Genomic DNA, 16,701 nt, shown 5'->3' with positions numbered 1-16,701 from the left:
GAATCTGTCATCACCATCCACCTGGTGAAGTGAACTTTTTAATTAGGCAGGGCCATGTCTGCCCACACGCTTTGTGTTGTGTCAACCACAGCTTCTCATGCAGACAAGGGCTGAATGGTGTGGTCCCGGGATAGACCAGTCTCCGTCTCCTTGTCAGGTGATAATATGTGGGGCTGGTAGAAATGGCTCATGCTAATAATATGTCTCTGGTAGCTCATGAATTTGTTGGCAGCCTGTAAACACCTTGGCTCCTACAGTTGAGAAGGAGTGACCAAGTAACTGTGGAAGAAAATTTAAGCAAAATACTCTTTTTCTCATAGGGAAGAAATATTAAAACTAAATTCAAAACTGGCAATGTTAAGGTAATGCATATATTTTTGTCAGTCTTCACATTTTTTCCTTCTTCATTTTTTTCAAATAAAATGATTCAATGCTGACCTAGAAATCTTCAAATATAACATCTTACTGCTAATGACAAAACACCACAGCTTCACCTGAAAGGTGCAATTGAAAGATTTCCTTTATCACGAGAAGGTACAAGAGGAATAATTATCATCAAAGGCTTGTATTGCTTTCATTGTGGAACAGAAAAATTGGCTGCACTTCTCTATCAAGTCAAAATTGTTATCTGTGGTGTAATTTCCAGAAAAATAACTATGGGATGATGGACTATAACTTAGAAAAATCATAAATGAAACAATCACATGTGCAGAACCGAGGACACAAAGAAACTGCCTAGCATCCAGCTATATCCATTGACTCAAGATCAAATGAGAAGAATTATGTATGATTTATAGCCTACGTGGAAACTTTCGTTTATGTGGAGACTGAAGATATTCTTATTGTATTAAAATATGGCTGTTGCAACTAAGAATTATTATAAGCATACAAAATAATAGAGATTTTGGTCACTCAGAGATAATAAATGACAATGAATACTAAATAGATTACATGATATCTCCATTTAAGAGATGTAGACATCAAGGGGTAGTAATGATAATATAATGAAGCTAACATTTTTGAGCTCTTTTCTAAATGCTTTGTGTTAGCTCATTTAATTCCCAAAACAGACCCATGAGGTGGGGACTTCTGTTATTCCCATTTTGCAGTTTAGAGACTGAGGCACAGAGACGGTGAATAACTTTCCCCAAATTACACAGCTAGTAAGTGGCAAATCAGTACATTCTGACTTGTGAGCCAGACTTTCCTCAATTTGATAAAAACTAGTAGTGGAATGTCTAAGTGTATCTTTCTTTATATCACAGTCATGTTCCTGAAAAGACATCTGTAAATGAAAAATTTAAAAACAGACCCAGAGTAGAATGTAAGTTTTGTGAGAATTTGTCAACGGCTGTATCCTTCATGCCAGAACACTACCTGGCTCATGGTAGGCTCTTGATAAACATGTGATGACCATGGGAGGAGAATCTAATATAGTACTTTGCAGTGAGAAAGTGCTCAATAGATTTTTTTTTTTTAAATTGGATTTAAAGGAATGTATTTTATGAATCCGTTCTAGAAGAGGAGTCACCTTCTGATTTCTTGTTTGAATAAATCCAGATTTTCATATCATTTGCTTAAAATAAAGATGAAAAAACATTCTCACTTAATAGGAATATTATTAAAACTTTTACAGAAGAAAAGGCAAAACAAATTAGGGATGTCACAACTCTTGTAGAATCCTAAGATTATTGTAGAAAACTCAGTTATCATCTCAGGATCCTCAACTTTACATATTCACAGTGGGGGATCCAATATTTTTGGGCAAAAATTCACCAAGTCATACTTGTAGTCACTTCTCAGGCCTCCAAAAGAGTTTTAGTCCAGTTATGGAATACTGCAGTGTATTTAGGTTATAGAGTCTTGAGAAAACTGTACTATTTAACTGTCTTAATTGTGTTTTGGCTCTGAGAGGTAAATGAAAAAGTTACCATTAGTAAAAAATTGTTTTAATAACTCACCAACTTTTCTCATAGATTTAGCCAAAAGACAAGATAGTTTTTATTATTCCCATTACATGGAAAAAGAAATCATGGAAGACCCAAGTTATGACCTGAACAAAAGACAGCCCATGTTTTCAGGTTCCCTTAACATTCCCCTACATTGGTTTCACCAACAAGTTGTGAAGAACACAAGGATCCAGGAAGCTAGTGTTTTCTTTTAGTGAATTTTAATTTCTTTTCACTTAGGTGCTATGTCAAGGGCTATCTATGAGATCTTTCTACACCAGCACCTATGAAGACAAGGATGACCAAAAGCCAAGCTGAATGCCCAGTGGATGATCTACCTGGATGGGAGTGTTAGCTGCACTGCTGCCCCGGGTGAGCTCAGCTCCTCCCCCCAGCCAGCTTCTCAGGGGGAAGTAGTTATCATGCAAAGAGAGTCTTTAGAAAGCTGATTACTTATATTTCCAATATTTTGAAATCGGCTTTCTGAAACCACTTGGGGAGTTACCTGGTTACATTTTGCAAAGTGAGGGTTATAAATGATTTTAATTTATGGTTTCCCTAGAGAGTCTCTCCCCCTCCCCTCCCCACCCCTGTCCCTCCCCCCAACCAGTGAAACTCTGGTGACGCCAGTGTCTCTCCTTCCTACACTAAGGACACCTGCCCTTTGAAGGGGTTTGGGGGTCATGGCTCATTTTAATGAGGCAAATAAGCAAGACTTCATGAGGGTCAACGATACCTACCCTATTTGCGGCTGGGCCCTCAGAACCTAGCACATAGGCACCTGGGCCCTGGCACATAGTAGGCACTCAATAAAACTGACTGAAGGCGATCTTACTTACACCCTCTGCTAGCCCTCCTTCTTGCTCCTGAAAGTGAAACACACCCTGCCTCCAAACTAGTGAAGCTTTGGATGAGCCACCAAAGAAGCTCTCATATAAAACTATCTATTGTATGCCGGGCACACACTTACAACAACATCGCACATATAGCGATGCTGCCAAAACTCAGCAGATGAACCACCAGAACCGGGATCCTTGGATTCTTTAGGTGGACAAGGTCTGCTCTTTTTGATTAGGAATGCTGGCTCCAAGTCCATCGGTAACCTTGGATGTGCCTTTCCCCTCCTTTGGGCTCTGTTGCCTCATTTATAAAATGGGGATCATAGAGCTAACGGTCTGTTTTCCTCTGAGAGTTTTTTTGTGAAGTAAACTCAAGTCATTCACAAGGCCACAGTCCTACCCCAATAAATAATTCATGGGTGCTTCTGCTAGTCAGAATAAGTAAAACTGCAATGCAGTGATTATCATTTAAAATGGAAATTGCTTCTCACAATATTCATACCTATGATTTAAAATAAGTTTGACTGTGTGGGATATAATGAATTCTGTCAAGTTTTAGGAGGGGAAGGTTTTTTCCCTTCCTTTTTGTTTTTTTTAAGGACTATGATGCCATTCCATTTAAATCCATTAAATACTTGGTTCCAAGTGTCATTCTGAATGGTCCCCGTGTTCGTGTTTACTTTCCTGGAATGCAGCCCCAGCCTGTCACACTTCAGTAGAGGAGGGGTCTGGTATCTGCCACTTTCCTTGCCAGACTCTTTAATGGAAAACTCCAGAGCTGCAGCATCTACACATCTGTCACGGGCCTTTCATTTTGCTGGTAATACCTCCGTGCACTCTTCATTCCAAACCAGTGATGGGAAGGAAGTCTCCATCCACGTGGCTTTATGTAATTCTGCGACTGTGTCAACTTGCCAATCCATTGTTATCTTTGCGCCTTCTTACACTTATGTAAAATGTTGGCAGCCACATAATAACTTCTTATTTTCAGTTGATGTCGGTATACAGGAAGTGCTAAAAATGATTTTGGCTGCCCTTTTTATTTTGGAAAAGGTCATTCTTATCCCGTGTCATTCACATTTGTAAGACTAATATATACACATGCTTAAGGAATAATATATACACATCTCTTAAGGAGAAAGATGATAAGTGATAGAATGAAAAGAGACCGTAGGAGGCAGACAGCTGAGCAGGATCATTCGTCACCTATGAATCAGGCCACCTAAGATGCCCATGCTGTAACACTGTGGATCTAAGCAAATCATTTTATCTGATGTCTTAAAAATATGAATAAGGGGCTATCAATTTCTGCTTCTAACCTTCTCATTATAAGAGATCGTTAGTGAGGATGATAGGTGGCTCTAAAAATTTGAGCCCTGTATACTAATAAAATCAAGACACAATTGGTGAGGTAAGACGTATTCAGAGTCACCCAGACAGAGAATGGTTTCTAAGCCTGATCCAGGCTTGCCTAGAGCAGATCAGGTGTACTAATTAAACCTAAGGAAGGATGAACCAACCATAGGAAGGAGGTCAGTGGAGAAACAGAGATGCAAGTGTGCTGGGGTGGCTGTCCCTGCCTAGAGAGAGGGATACTGAGCCTTGGGGGTGTGGATGTTCTTTGGGTGCCAAACGGCAGTCTGGGTGAAAACAGTAAAATTATCCACTCTGTCCTGCTCTGCTTTCAAACTCACTTAGCCACCCTTCAAATAATCATTTGAATTTTCCTGTTACATCAATGTCTAGAATGAAGGTGCCCTGAATAGAAAATATTGCTTGCTGGCTTGCTTCATTTATTCATCTATCCATTCATTCGTTCAAAAAATATTTACAGAGTGTCCACTATGTGCCAGGCACTGTTCTGTGCTCTGAGGACACACCAGTGAATGAGAACAGATCCACATCCCCGTGTTCTAAGAAAGCACATATCCTGGTTGGAGGAGACTATTAAAACAAATAAATAAACTACATACTGTGTCAGATGGTGACAGGCATTAAGGTGAAAAATGAAGCAAATGAGGGCTGAAGGAGTGCTCTTGTTGGGACAGCTAATTTACATATGGAGCCAGGAAGGCCTCACTGGTAATTTGAGTGAAAGAGGTGAAAGAGGGAGGCAAGCGAATGTCTGAGGGAACAGCATCCCCAGCAGAAGGAAGAGTCAGTGCAAAGGCCTGGAAATAGGGATGGGCTTGATGTACCTCAGGAAGGCCAGGGTGGCTGGAGCAGATGAGCCAGGGGGTGAGAGTAGAAGATGTATACAGAGGGCCGTGAGAGGCCAGATTGTGACTTGGACCTTCTCATGGTGGGGAAAGGATATTCCTTGATTTAGGAATTTGGTGTCTGGCTGATACTTGTACCTCCTTTGAGCTTGGCTGAGGTCCATCCATCTCTATGAACCTAAACCATTCTTGGAGTCTTTGGCATATTTGAAAATTTGGGGACCTGACTCAGAAACCTGGGGACTCCTTTATGGCGGTGTTCTTAGGGTGACCAAACAGGACTCCTGATTTTATCATCCCATGTATCTTCAACAGGTGTCTGAGATGTGAGCTCTGTACTACATAATGTAAGCAGTCATACTAGTCATTGCTTTAGTAGTGACTTTATGAACATACTGAGATGGGGTTTTACATGCAAAGTGAGGGATATAATGGATATAGAGTTCATTTAAGTATATTTATGGACTTTACATTGAGAGATCTGGGCTTGAATCATGGAACTGACACTACCTATGGAACCTTAAGAAAGTTCTTTAAGTTCTCTGAGACTGTGTTTCTTCCACCTCAAAGTGAGTGGTTGTAAAAGGAAATAGAACAAAAAGGGTGGTTAGGAAGATGAAGTGAAATGATGTACTTGCCGGCAAAGCATCGGCGGTCAGTAACACAGTTTCCCTGCTCCTCTCCCCTTCCCAATTGCTCCTTTGCACTGCACGACTCAGAATTGCTGCCCATGTTGAATCACAATGAAATCTTAATTAACCCTCAATTTTGGCACCATAGGCTTCCAACAAGGCTCTTGAACAACGGAGCCCCGGTTGTTTCCGCAAAGGCCAACACAATCAGCAATGCACCTGGGTTGCATCATACATACTCATTAGCCCCTCCCAACGTCCCACAGAGCTGTGGAGGTAAAATGAAATTATAAATGTAAAGCACTCAACACAGTACTTGGGCTATTACTCACTGAATGTTATTTTTTATTATTTTTATTCCCCTGTAGTTTCGGGGAAAATGTTATGGAAATGTATATGTGTCTTAATTATGCTATGAAAAAGTAAAAAAGAGAACAAAACTATCCAAGCAACAGTGGCTTGTTTTATTGATACCAATGGTGAATTAAGAGGGTCTTTCTAGGGTCTCAATTTTGGGCATAAATTGAGTACCGTGATGCTTGGTTTTATGTTTACCTAATTGTTGGCTAGTCTACCCAGTTATTCAGTAGGTGTGGCACCATCTTAGTCACCAATCAGTTGACTTTAAGGAGATAATCCTAGTAATGTGGGTGGGCCTCATCCAGTCAGTTGGGTGACCTTAGGAGCAAAACTGAGATTTCCTTAAGGAAGAAAGAATTCTGCCTCAAGACTGCAGCCTCAACTCCTGCCTGAGAGTTTCCAGACTGAGAGCCTGCCCTACAGATTCTGCACTTGCATCGCCCACAAAGCCAATTCCTTGGAAGAAATCGATGTATATGTATGTGTGCATATCTGTTCGTGTGTGTGTGTGCACGTGCGTGTGCACACGTGTGTACTCCTACTGGTTCTGTTTCCATTTCCCTGGAGAATCCTGAATGATACAGGTGCACATGAAGGCTTATTTATTCTTCTTTTCCTTTTGTCAGTAATTCTTTACGATGCCTCTTTTGCATGATGCAATTTTACTGAAATGAAACTTGAGCAGCTCCAAACTGCATAGTTAGTTTCTTTCAGCTTTGCAACAATCTCTTTTTGGCCTAGGCCAGGAAACCTGACCCTGGGGTGGGGATCATCCCTATGGTGTGGGAAACAAAGGCAGAAGAAAAATGATTAAATTTCCTTACTACCTACAGCCCATTGCCAAGTCCTGGAAACAGGCAGAGAGACATTCCTCTAGGAACTCAGCTGCATCCATGTTAATACTTTGCTAACGGCAAAAGGCAATCCTAGCCTGAGGCCCCCCCACTTAACAGGATCCTCTAAGTCTACTTTAACTTATAAAAATTCCTTCAGAAACTTCCTTTATCTCTAAACCCCCCAAGCATATGGCCCACCAGTATATATCCGAAGGGTCTCATGACTCAGGTTTTATTAGTAATAAATGACCTTTTCCTAACAATAGCTAGCCCCCTCAAGATCCTGGAAACCTTGCTTCCAAAATTCCTTAGAGACTTACGCTATCCCTAACCCCCTCCCAACTTGAAAGTATATAATGGGCCACTTCTCCTGACCCCATTGCAGCTCTTTCTGCCTATGGGTCCTGTCCCCATGCTTTAATAAAATCACCTTTCTGCGGGTGCCTGGGTGCCTCAGTCGGTTAAGCATCTGCCTTCAGCTCAGGTCGTGATTCCAGGGTCCCGGAATCGAGTCCCGCATCAGGCTCCCTGCTCAGCGGGGAGTCTGCTTCTCCCTCTGCCTCTGCCCCTCTCCCTGCTCATGCACTCTCTCTCTCTCTCTGTGTCAAATAAATAAATAAAATCTTAAAAAAAAAAAATCACCTTTTTGCACCAAAGACTCAAGAATTTTTTCTTGGCTGTCGGCTTCAAACCCTAACATGGTCTTTCCTACATCACCTACACTGAGGGTGGCTGGAACAGCCTACCTATGAGGTTTGAAAGGCACATCACCTGGGCTCTAGGTGAACAGCAGGAAGAACACAAATGCCAAGTGGATAATTTGTCTCTGGAAATACAGATATATCAAGAAGTCACAGAGTAGAAACGGTTGGTTTGCTACTCTCTGGGTATGAATTCAGAGCGTAACTAGGATATAAAAACTTTGTTGTCTAAGTGAAAATATATTTGTGCAGTGATGGTAGCACTGCAATTTCTAGAATGAATGCACAGGAGGACAAATTACCATGAGAAGAGATATTACTGACTGGGTAAATCTGCTTTCATTTTTTTGCAAGTCTGTCCATAATCGTATGGAAATAAACCCCTGGTGGAAAGTGAGACAAAAACTATGACATCATTTGAATTTAGTGTCACTGCTCTAAGCTAAAAATTTGGGTGAGTTTCCATTTTCCTTTTTGGCCTCCAAGTTATTTTTTCCAGTTTTACTCTCTTTCTTCCTTGTAAAGCATTCCTCACAGCATTGTCAGAGTTTGAGCAAAAACATTTTTTTTTTTAAAGATTTTATTTATTTTATTTATTTATTTGAGAGAGAGAATGAGATAGAGAGAGCATGAGAAGGGGGAGGGTCAGAAGGAGACGCAGACTCCCCGCCGAGCAGGGAGCCCGATGCGGGACTCGATCCCGGGACTCCAGGATCATGACCTGAGCCGAAGGCAGTGGCTTAACCAACTGAGCGACCCAGGCGCCCTGAGCAAAAACATTTTTCATCTCATTTCTGATTTACTATTTTATGTTATTATGATTTATAATAAGACATATAGATTTGGTCTTTCACAGAGCTCCTAAAAACCTCAGAATTTCGGAAGTGATGAGAGCAACAAAGGTATCCTTTGTTATGTTAATGAGGTGGCCTTTGGACCCTACCTAAGGATAAGGGCTGCTTGCCAGGAGGACCAACCTGTGATTTGAGGGCTGGAAAGTTCATTTCACCCCTCCTGTCCTCCTCTGGGAAGGGAGAGGGGCTAGAGATGGAGTTCAATCACCACTGGTCAATTACTTAATCAATCATGCCTATATAATGAAGCCTCCATAAAAACCCAAAAGGACAGGGTTCAGAGAACTTTCCGGTTCGTGAACATATGGAATTTGGGGAGAGTGGTGCACTTTGAGAGGGCATGAAAGCTAGGTGACTTTTCCCACATACCTTATCCTGTGCATCTCTTACCCTTTTATAATAAACCGTTGATCTAGTAAGTAAAACTGAGTTCTGTGAGCCACTCTAGTAGATGAATTGAACCCAAAGAGGAAGTCATGAGAACCTCCAACCTGTAGCCAGTGGGTCAGACACACAAGTAACAATCCTGGGAGCTTGAAAATTGGGTTCAGGAACCCAAAAAGGCATTTTCTTACTGTATATCTTTCATAATCAAGCAGCCTTTTGTGTACTCTTCAGTCAGTTTTTTCTAACTTCCTAAAATTTGGTTATTAGATACTTTAAGCAATGGCAGCGGAAAATTGTGTTTCCAGATGAGAAATCAACCTGGAACATAAACCAGCATAACCTGCTAAGAACCAGCTTCCCTTAGAGAGACCAGGAAGGCTATGGGTAGTTAATGTGACACCAGAACCTCCAAGAGGTAGTTAATGGCCAAGAGGGAGTGCTTTTAAGGTGGTGGAAACCTACACTGTCCGTAAAGGCTCAAGATTGAGCAAGGCAAGGTCTCTGAGAGCGGAGCTGTGGAAAAACAAAACTGTAGCCTCAAAAACCCTCTACCTTCCGCATGTCCATTTTGTAATTCTTGGAATGCTGTACTTCTGCAGAATTGCTCTTTAAATTCTCACCTGTTTTACTTTGGCTTATCTCTGCAGTCTTCAACTGGCTTCTCTTCATTCTTACTTAATTTTTTTCTTACATAGCCCTTCCTCCAATTTGCCTTCCTTTCCTTCCTACTGTGAATTTCCTGTATTTCTCTTGTCTCCTCTCCCCTTTCCATTTTCTCTCTTCTTCACCTTATTCATGGAATTTCTTTTCGCTGTTCTTAATTCTTCTTCCTCTCCCACTGATCTGTTGTGGTTTTAATCATTGCTTAGGCACTTTAAAATCACCCAGTGACTGACATTTTCTCCCTGAAAGGAAGAGGATTTGTGAGTGTGGAAAACCAACTACAAAGACCCAACACATTCAATTTTCAGCGCAGTTCTTTCCTTTCTTCCATGGCGCTTTTGCTTGGGATTAGAGATGGACCGTTCACTGCCCCTCACAATGGCAGAGGCCTTCAGGCCTGACTTCTCAGCCCTGTCAGTCACATGGCAAGGTATATCTGAGCCACTGTGTTTACCCTGATTGGCAGAATTTTAATATTGGCCTTCAGTAGGAAGAGCTTACTCAAATCTGCCTGGAAAACAAGGTAATGTTATTTTGTGATGCGGTGATCAGACTCATTCTTCTTTTCAGAACATTCATTCCCTTTGCCCTCAGCCCCACTCCATTTTTTTTACAGCATGAAACAAGAGCACACACAAGGGTTTCTGGGAGAAGGGTGAAGGATTTTTGTCCAGTTACCTTGGCCAACTTGACCAGAAGTAAAATCTTTGCAAAGGGAAGAAGAGTAAAATTAGTAAAATAGATCAGTCCTCAGGACTGTAAGATTTTATCATCCGGCATTTAGGAAATGTTAGATTGCGTGAATACACCCAGTTCATTTGACCCTGAGAGATTTCACTTTAGCTCTTTGTAACACTTAAGTATGGACTGTACAGCTTTTTAATTTTTTTTTTTTTTGATAAATTTGGTCATGAATTCACTTTACCTTTCTGTGTTTCTTGAAGAGCAGGAGAATGCACCTCAATGACTAAGTGCTTGAAGTTAATCTCTGCCAGGCAGCAGGATCTGGAAGATCATCATTATCAAAGGATACTTGTGGTCAAAGCTGTACCACATTCTGAAGAGCCAAGCACTCTCTGTTTTGGTTGTGTTTTTATCCAAGTTATTTGCTTCCTGGAGAAAGACAATAGGAAAAGGTACCAGGTAAATAATCAATATAAAATATTGATATATGCTATCAACATTAATATAGAATATATTCACATATTTTCACTATAAAAATACATGTCAAACCAAATTAAATTTAACCACATTAAAAAAAAACTTTCTAGGTTGTAGGCATTTTTATCTAAATGGCGAAGCAGCTGCCAAGCAAATTAGCTCATAGATCTTGCCATGTGGATGAAACTCTTGTGGCATAATTCAACATTTACTTTTCCTCATAATCCCTATTTTATTAAACAGCTATGAAATGCCACTTTTTGACATCAATAAAAGTGATATTTCTGTCATATCGCTGTTGCATGATTTTTGCTGTTTACTTCTGTCAAATTTGGATGGTATTTATTTACGACTTATCAAAAGGTCAAGTCTAAAGGGATGATAACAGTCTAATAATTGTTAAGCTAGTTTTCATTCATTTTCTTTTTGATCACTACTGAAGGCTATGGTTAATTTTTGATATCTTTCTCCTTTTAAGAGTTTTGAAATAGATATTCCTTATAGAAAGCCTATAATAACTGAATGTGCTTTTCTATTTTTTTTTTCCCAAAAGGGCCAAAATGGGAGGAAGATAAGGAATTAAGAAGAGAAAGCATTCGGCCTTGCTGACACCACCATCCCAGAGCCTCCTGCGTCGACAACCGTGGCCAACCCCACTGCGTTCTTTGACACCATTACAGACAGCAAGCCTCTGAGCCCCGTCTCCTTCGAGCTGTTTGCAGACAAAGTGTCAAAGACAGTGGAGAACTTTCGTGCTCTGAGCACTGGGGAGGAAGGATTTGGTTATAAAGGCTCCTGCTTCCACAGGATCATTCCAGGATTTCTGTGCCAGGGTGGTGACTTCCCACACCATAATGGCACTGGGGGCAAGTCCATCTACAGGGACAAAGTTGATGATGAGGATTTCATCCTGAAGCACACGGGTCCTGGTGTCTTGTCCATGACCAATGCTGGACCCAACACAAACAGTTCCCAGTTTCTCATCTGCACGGCCAAGATGGAGTGGTTGGCTGGTTGGCATGTGGTCTTAGGCAAGGTGAAAGAGGGCATGAATATTGTGGAAGCGTAGATGGGTTTGGGTCCTGGAACGGCACGACCAGCAAGAAGATCGCCATTGCTGACTGTGGACAAATCTAATACATTTGACTTGTTTTTTATCTTAACTACCAGACCATTCCTTCTAGCTCAGGAGAGCACCCCTTCACCCCCATCTGCTCAAAATAGCCTATAATCTTTGTGCCCTCACTGCAGGTCTATGGTTCCATCTAGATGAGAGGAATCTTGGCTGCTGAGGGGTCACAAACATGCTTGGAAGCCTCTCTGTGCCTCAGTTTCCCCATCTGTCAAATAGGAATAATAATAGAACATACTTCATCAAATTGTTATAATTATTAGAAAAGTTAATACATGAAAAGCACTTAGAATAGTATTTGGCACATGGTGAGTGTTCAAGAAGTGTCAGCTGTTATTGTTGTTGTTGTCATTAATAAAAAATACAATGTTTTCCATAAGATTAGGACCTTGGAGTCCAGCCAGTCCCAATTTCCTCAATTCATTTTGCAGGCAAGCTAACTGCAGCCCAGTAACTTATCATATAATGTCTGTGCTTTCCAGAGTTTAAAGACTAAGTGAGATAACTCACAAAAAAAAACATCATCTTTGGAGTCCTGAAATTAACATTGCTACTCTAGCATTCTTTTGATTATGGTTAGCATGGCATGTTTTTCTCCATCCCTTAACTTTTTTTTTTTTAAGATTTTATTTATTTATTTGACAGAGAGAGAGACACAGCGAGAGAGGGAACACAAGCAGGGGGAGTGGGAGAGGGAGAAGCAGGCTTCCCGCTGAGCAGGGAGCCTGATGCAGGGCTTGATTCCAGGACCTTGGGATCATGACCTGAGCCGAAGGCAGATACTTAACTAACTGAGCCACCCAGGCGCCCCCATGGACATTAAGTTTTAAAAATCTGTTTTCTGATAGACCTGAGTGCCATGCCTTGTTATCTCGAGTTAGAAATTATTCATCATATTCGTCCAAAAAGGAAACCAGAGTGTCAGTTCAATTTCTGTCCTTCCCTGAACCTTTCTCCTGCCATTTCTACCCCAACAAAGGTGTCAGGTTTGCAAGATCACTGCTACACACAGGGTTTTCTTATTATTTTATAACATCTGCAAGTTGTTTCTGAGTCACCATCTCTCTAACAGGCACAGCTGGTTAGGGTTCAGCTGGCAGAATAAAACTACTCACGCCAAACCAAGCAAGTTAGAAAAACCTTGGGCCAGCTGTGGGGAGTTGCTTCTCTCTCCCTTTTTCCTTTTGTTTTTCGAAGAACAACAAAGGGCTTACAAGTCTTATCCATCAGCAGGCACAGGTAATTTTTGATAGCCGGTAACATCTACCGATGACAAGATAGTTATTGAAGAAAAAGGAGAGCAAGTAGTGTAAGCAAATTCATGTGTTTGGTTTGGTTGTTTGTTTTTAAGTAACTGTGGGCTGTGTGGTGGTGAGCTTGGCTGGCAGTCAGGGGCCTGGGGTTCCAGCACCCTCTCTGCCCCGCTGAATGACGCTGAGAACAACAGTCCCCAGCTATTGAATGCTCGTTGATTCCTCGGCAGCACGCTAGTCACCGTCGTCAACTTTTTCAGTCATTACTTTTCAGTTTTCAAAACACTCTAGCAAGGTGGTCATGTTATACCTAGTTTACAGATGAGGACCTAGAGAGGCCCAGAGAAGGGAAGAGAGTTAGCCCAAAGTCTCGGGCTAGCAAGCGACAGCGCTGGAATTTGAAAGTTAAGACTGCAGGACTCCAAAGATGATGTTTTTTTCTGTGAGTTATCTCACTTAGTCTTTAAACTCTGGAAAGCACAGACATTGTATGATAAGTTACTGGGCTGCAGTTAGCTTGCCTGCAAAATGAATTGAGGAAATTGGGACTGGCTGGACTCCAAGGTCCTAATCTTATGGAAAACATTGTATTTTTTATTAATGACAACAACAACAATAACAGCTGACACTTCTTGAACACTCACCATGTGCCAAATACTATTCTAAGTGCTTTTCATGTATTAACTTTTCTAATAATTATAACAATTTGATGAAGTATGTTCTATTATTATTCCTATTTGACAGATGGGGAAACTGAGGCACAGAGAGGCTTCCAAGCATGTTTGTGACCCCTCAGCAGCCAAGATTCCTCTCATCTAGATGGGGCCCCCAGGTATAAGTGGGGAGCAAACTAAGGAAAAGAAATATCTGAACAGGGAGATAAGGTCAGGATTCTGGGGTGATCCTGTAGGTTGAGACAGAGCAGTTACCCACACCCCAAAACATAATGGAAAGCATGGCTCCCACCAGCTGAGTAAAGTGCTGAGGGCTGTGAAAAATGTCCCTATAGAAACTTAACGTCTGTATTAGGAATTTCTCCAGACTCCTAGATATGGGTTTCAAGGATTTTCGAAGGTCTTAGAAACATTCTCTGCCCTTCTTTCCCCTTTCCCGATCTTTTTTATTTTATTTCCTGGGGGGAATATACCAGAACTCACAAGCACTCGTGAAAGATCTTATACTCTATTTCTGGCAAAATTTTCAGAGGTATTTTTTTGACAGCTGATAAGAACAACACATATTAGGTAGTACTTTGGGAAAATGTTAACAAATGTAACCATTTTTTCAAACTTTATTTTACTTGGGAGACTGGAGATATTATTCATTTTACTAGTTTGTAAAGAAACAGACCGGGTTTTAATTAGAATAAAACATAGACCATGTTTTCCCAGGTGAGGGAAATGCCACTGATGACCCGGCATTGACTTTTCTGCTGATCCTAGATAAAATTTTCAGTGGGTATCTTAAATATCTGTTGGCCCAGTTCTGGATCCGTTCATTTATTTCTCTGAAGTTATTGATGACTTAATAACTCGGTTATGAAAGGCCATCAATAAATGAGTAGAAATAAATGAGTTAGTCTACTGTGTGCTCTGCTTGTTCACTGGGGGTTGAAGATAAATGTGCCAAGGGAAGGCCAGCCTTTGCATTCACCCTGGAACAGGGAAGGTATCTGATGAGGCAGCTCAGAGGGCAAGCCTCTGGGAGGGTCCAGATGGGCAGAGGACAGCAGGTAGCATTAATTTACCTAGATTATTCTGAAGCAGAGATCAACTCACACCCAAGGACAATGGCTGGGAGCAATCATTAGAAGCAGAATCTGGAACTTGATGGTATTTTCTTTGTCACTAGCAGTATTTCTTTTCTTTTGGGTTCTTTATCCCAGAGGGGAAGTGGTGCGCATGTTGGAACACACAGAGGATTCAGAAACTGAAAACCAAGATTTGAGTTCTGACTCTCTACCGTTTACCATTTAATAACAATACACTTATCAACTCTGAGCCTCATGTTTCACACTGTAAATGGGAACTGGAGATTCAAGAGCATTGAATCTTAACTTTTATTTGCCCTTGATACTTCTAAGAAACAGAGCGTTTGATATATGTGCAATTTCTGGTTCCTTTATTAGCTTCTATTTCTGGGAGAAGGTAAAAGTGACTGGGACATTTGATATCTTTCTTTTTCCTCCTTAAACAAAGGAATAGACCGGGGGTTGGGAAGTGACTGAGCACAGTAGGGAGTGAGTCCTTATATTTTAAGTGACCCCCTCACCCTTAGCACAACCCCAGAGAGGCAGCAATAGGAAAATTAGGAAGGTACTCCTAGTTTTATGCTTATTTGGACCCCTGAGAGAAAACAAAAGCCTCAGGCCAGAAATCTGTGCAAACCAGACACTGAAGCAAGAAGGGACTGTTTGTTGTATTAACCTTAATGAAAAAGAACTAAGCAAATGCAAATACACTCCTCTATCAATATTCAAATGTGGGGCCTTTGTTAAGTGAACTGGATGAACTCTGCTCTGGGATAATCATGTGGGATTGCTCCTCATTTCAGGGGGATTCAATGGATTAAGAGAGAGAGATTTTCCTTTCTATTTCTTGAGATTTCATATTCAATATTAATGTCAGGAGAAGTTGCACAGAATGATAATAAAGACAAATAATTATCATAACAAACCCGTAGAGCTCCTTACGGGTTCCAGAGCATTTTTTCAAGTGGTACATGTGAATAGAATTTGATAGCAGTACTTTTGCCCTACCATTTCCCCACAGTTTGAAATTTATTTATGTAACAACTTCAAGTTTATTGCTTTGATTTTCTCATTTCCAAGGAGAGGACCAGATTCTGTGCCCCTAAAGGGAAAAATTTCTGGATTTTGAAGAAAGGGCATAATATAATTGAAGGTCAATAAGAAATTTTTTCAAATTTACATTTTAAAAGGTAAATCATTAATTCTTAGCTTCCACATAGAAACTACTTTATACAAACACGCTCACCTTCCCTGTGCCATGATAACTTCATAAATGTTCTCAAGAAGGTATAGTCAGAAAATACATGCTTAGGGAGAAAAAAATGAAGGAAAGAACTAGTCAAGGATGGATAAAACTGTTAAGATGACATGTAGACATAGACAAACTACCAGATGGGCTAAACTCATGGTTTAGCTACAAAGAAAAGGCCTGCTCAAATAACTTTTCTGTATAGGAGATTCAAGTTAATCCAGGGGAAAATGAATTATTTGGTTCAGGTAAATATAATATGATATTGCAGTGGTTTAAAAATGTGTATCTATAAATTCTTTGGCACTTTTTATTTTAAAAATGGAGTCTAATTTTCCTTCCTATTGAGTGTGGATTGTACTTAGTGACTTATTTTTAATTCACAGAACGGGGCAGAAGTGATGTGTCATATCCAAGACAAGGTCATAAGGAGGCATGTGGCTTCCTCCTTGCTGTCTGTCTTGGACCAATTGAGGGAAGTCAGTGGCCATATTGTGAGGACACTCAAGCAGCTGTATGAAGAGATACATGCGGTGAGGACCTGAGTCTTCCTGCCAATAGTCAGCGGTGCACTGGTGGCATTTTGCCAATATGGAAGTGGATCCCCCAGCCCTAGTCAAGCCTTCAGATGGCTTGACTGATGTTCTGATTGCAACTTCACGAGAGACCTTGAGTCAGAAACAGTCAGCTAAGTTGCTTTCAAATTCCTGACCCAT

The 16,701-nt window shown here is 40.9% G+C and overlaps 1 protein-coding gene and 1 pseudogene across 5 annotated transcripts in view; one reads left to right on the top strand and one right to left on the bottom strand.

Moving 5' to 3' along the window:
- Positions 1-16,701, bottom strand: part of SLC9A9 (solute carrier family 9 member A9) — a 678,420-nt gene that overhangs the window by 91,644 nt on the left and 570,075 nt on the right. For all 5 annotated transcript variants that reach the window (XM_032408521.1, XM_032408519.1, XM_032408520.1 and 2 more), the window contains one exon: positions 10,474-10,553. In XM_032408521.1, coding sequence (XP_032264412.1) covers positions 10,474-10,553 — 80 coding nt within the window. The remainder of the gene's footprint in view (positions 1-10,473; positions 10,554-16,701) is intronic.
- On the top strand, positions 10,852-11,799 carry LOC116635204 (annotated as a pseudogene).

The sequence above is a fragment of the Phoca vitulina genome, unplaced genomic scaffold (genome assembly GCF_004348235.1).
Source record: "Phoca vitulina isolate PV1807 unplaced genomic scaffold, GSC_HSeal_1.0 scaffold10, whole genome shotgun sequence".
Taxonomy (NCBI): Eukaryota; Metazoa; Chordata; class Mammalia; order Carnivora; family Phocidae; genus Phoca; species Phoca vitulina.
The sequence above is the reverse complement of the archived record's forward strand: the minus strand, read 5'-3'. Positions and strand labels throughout refer to the sequence as shown.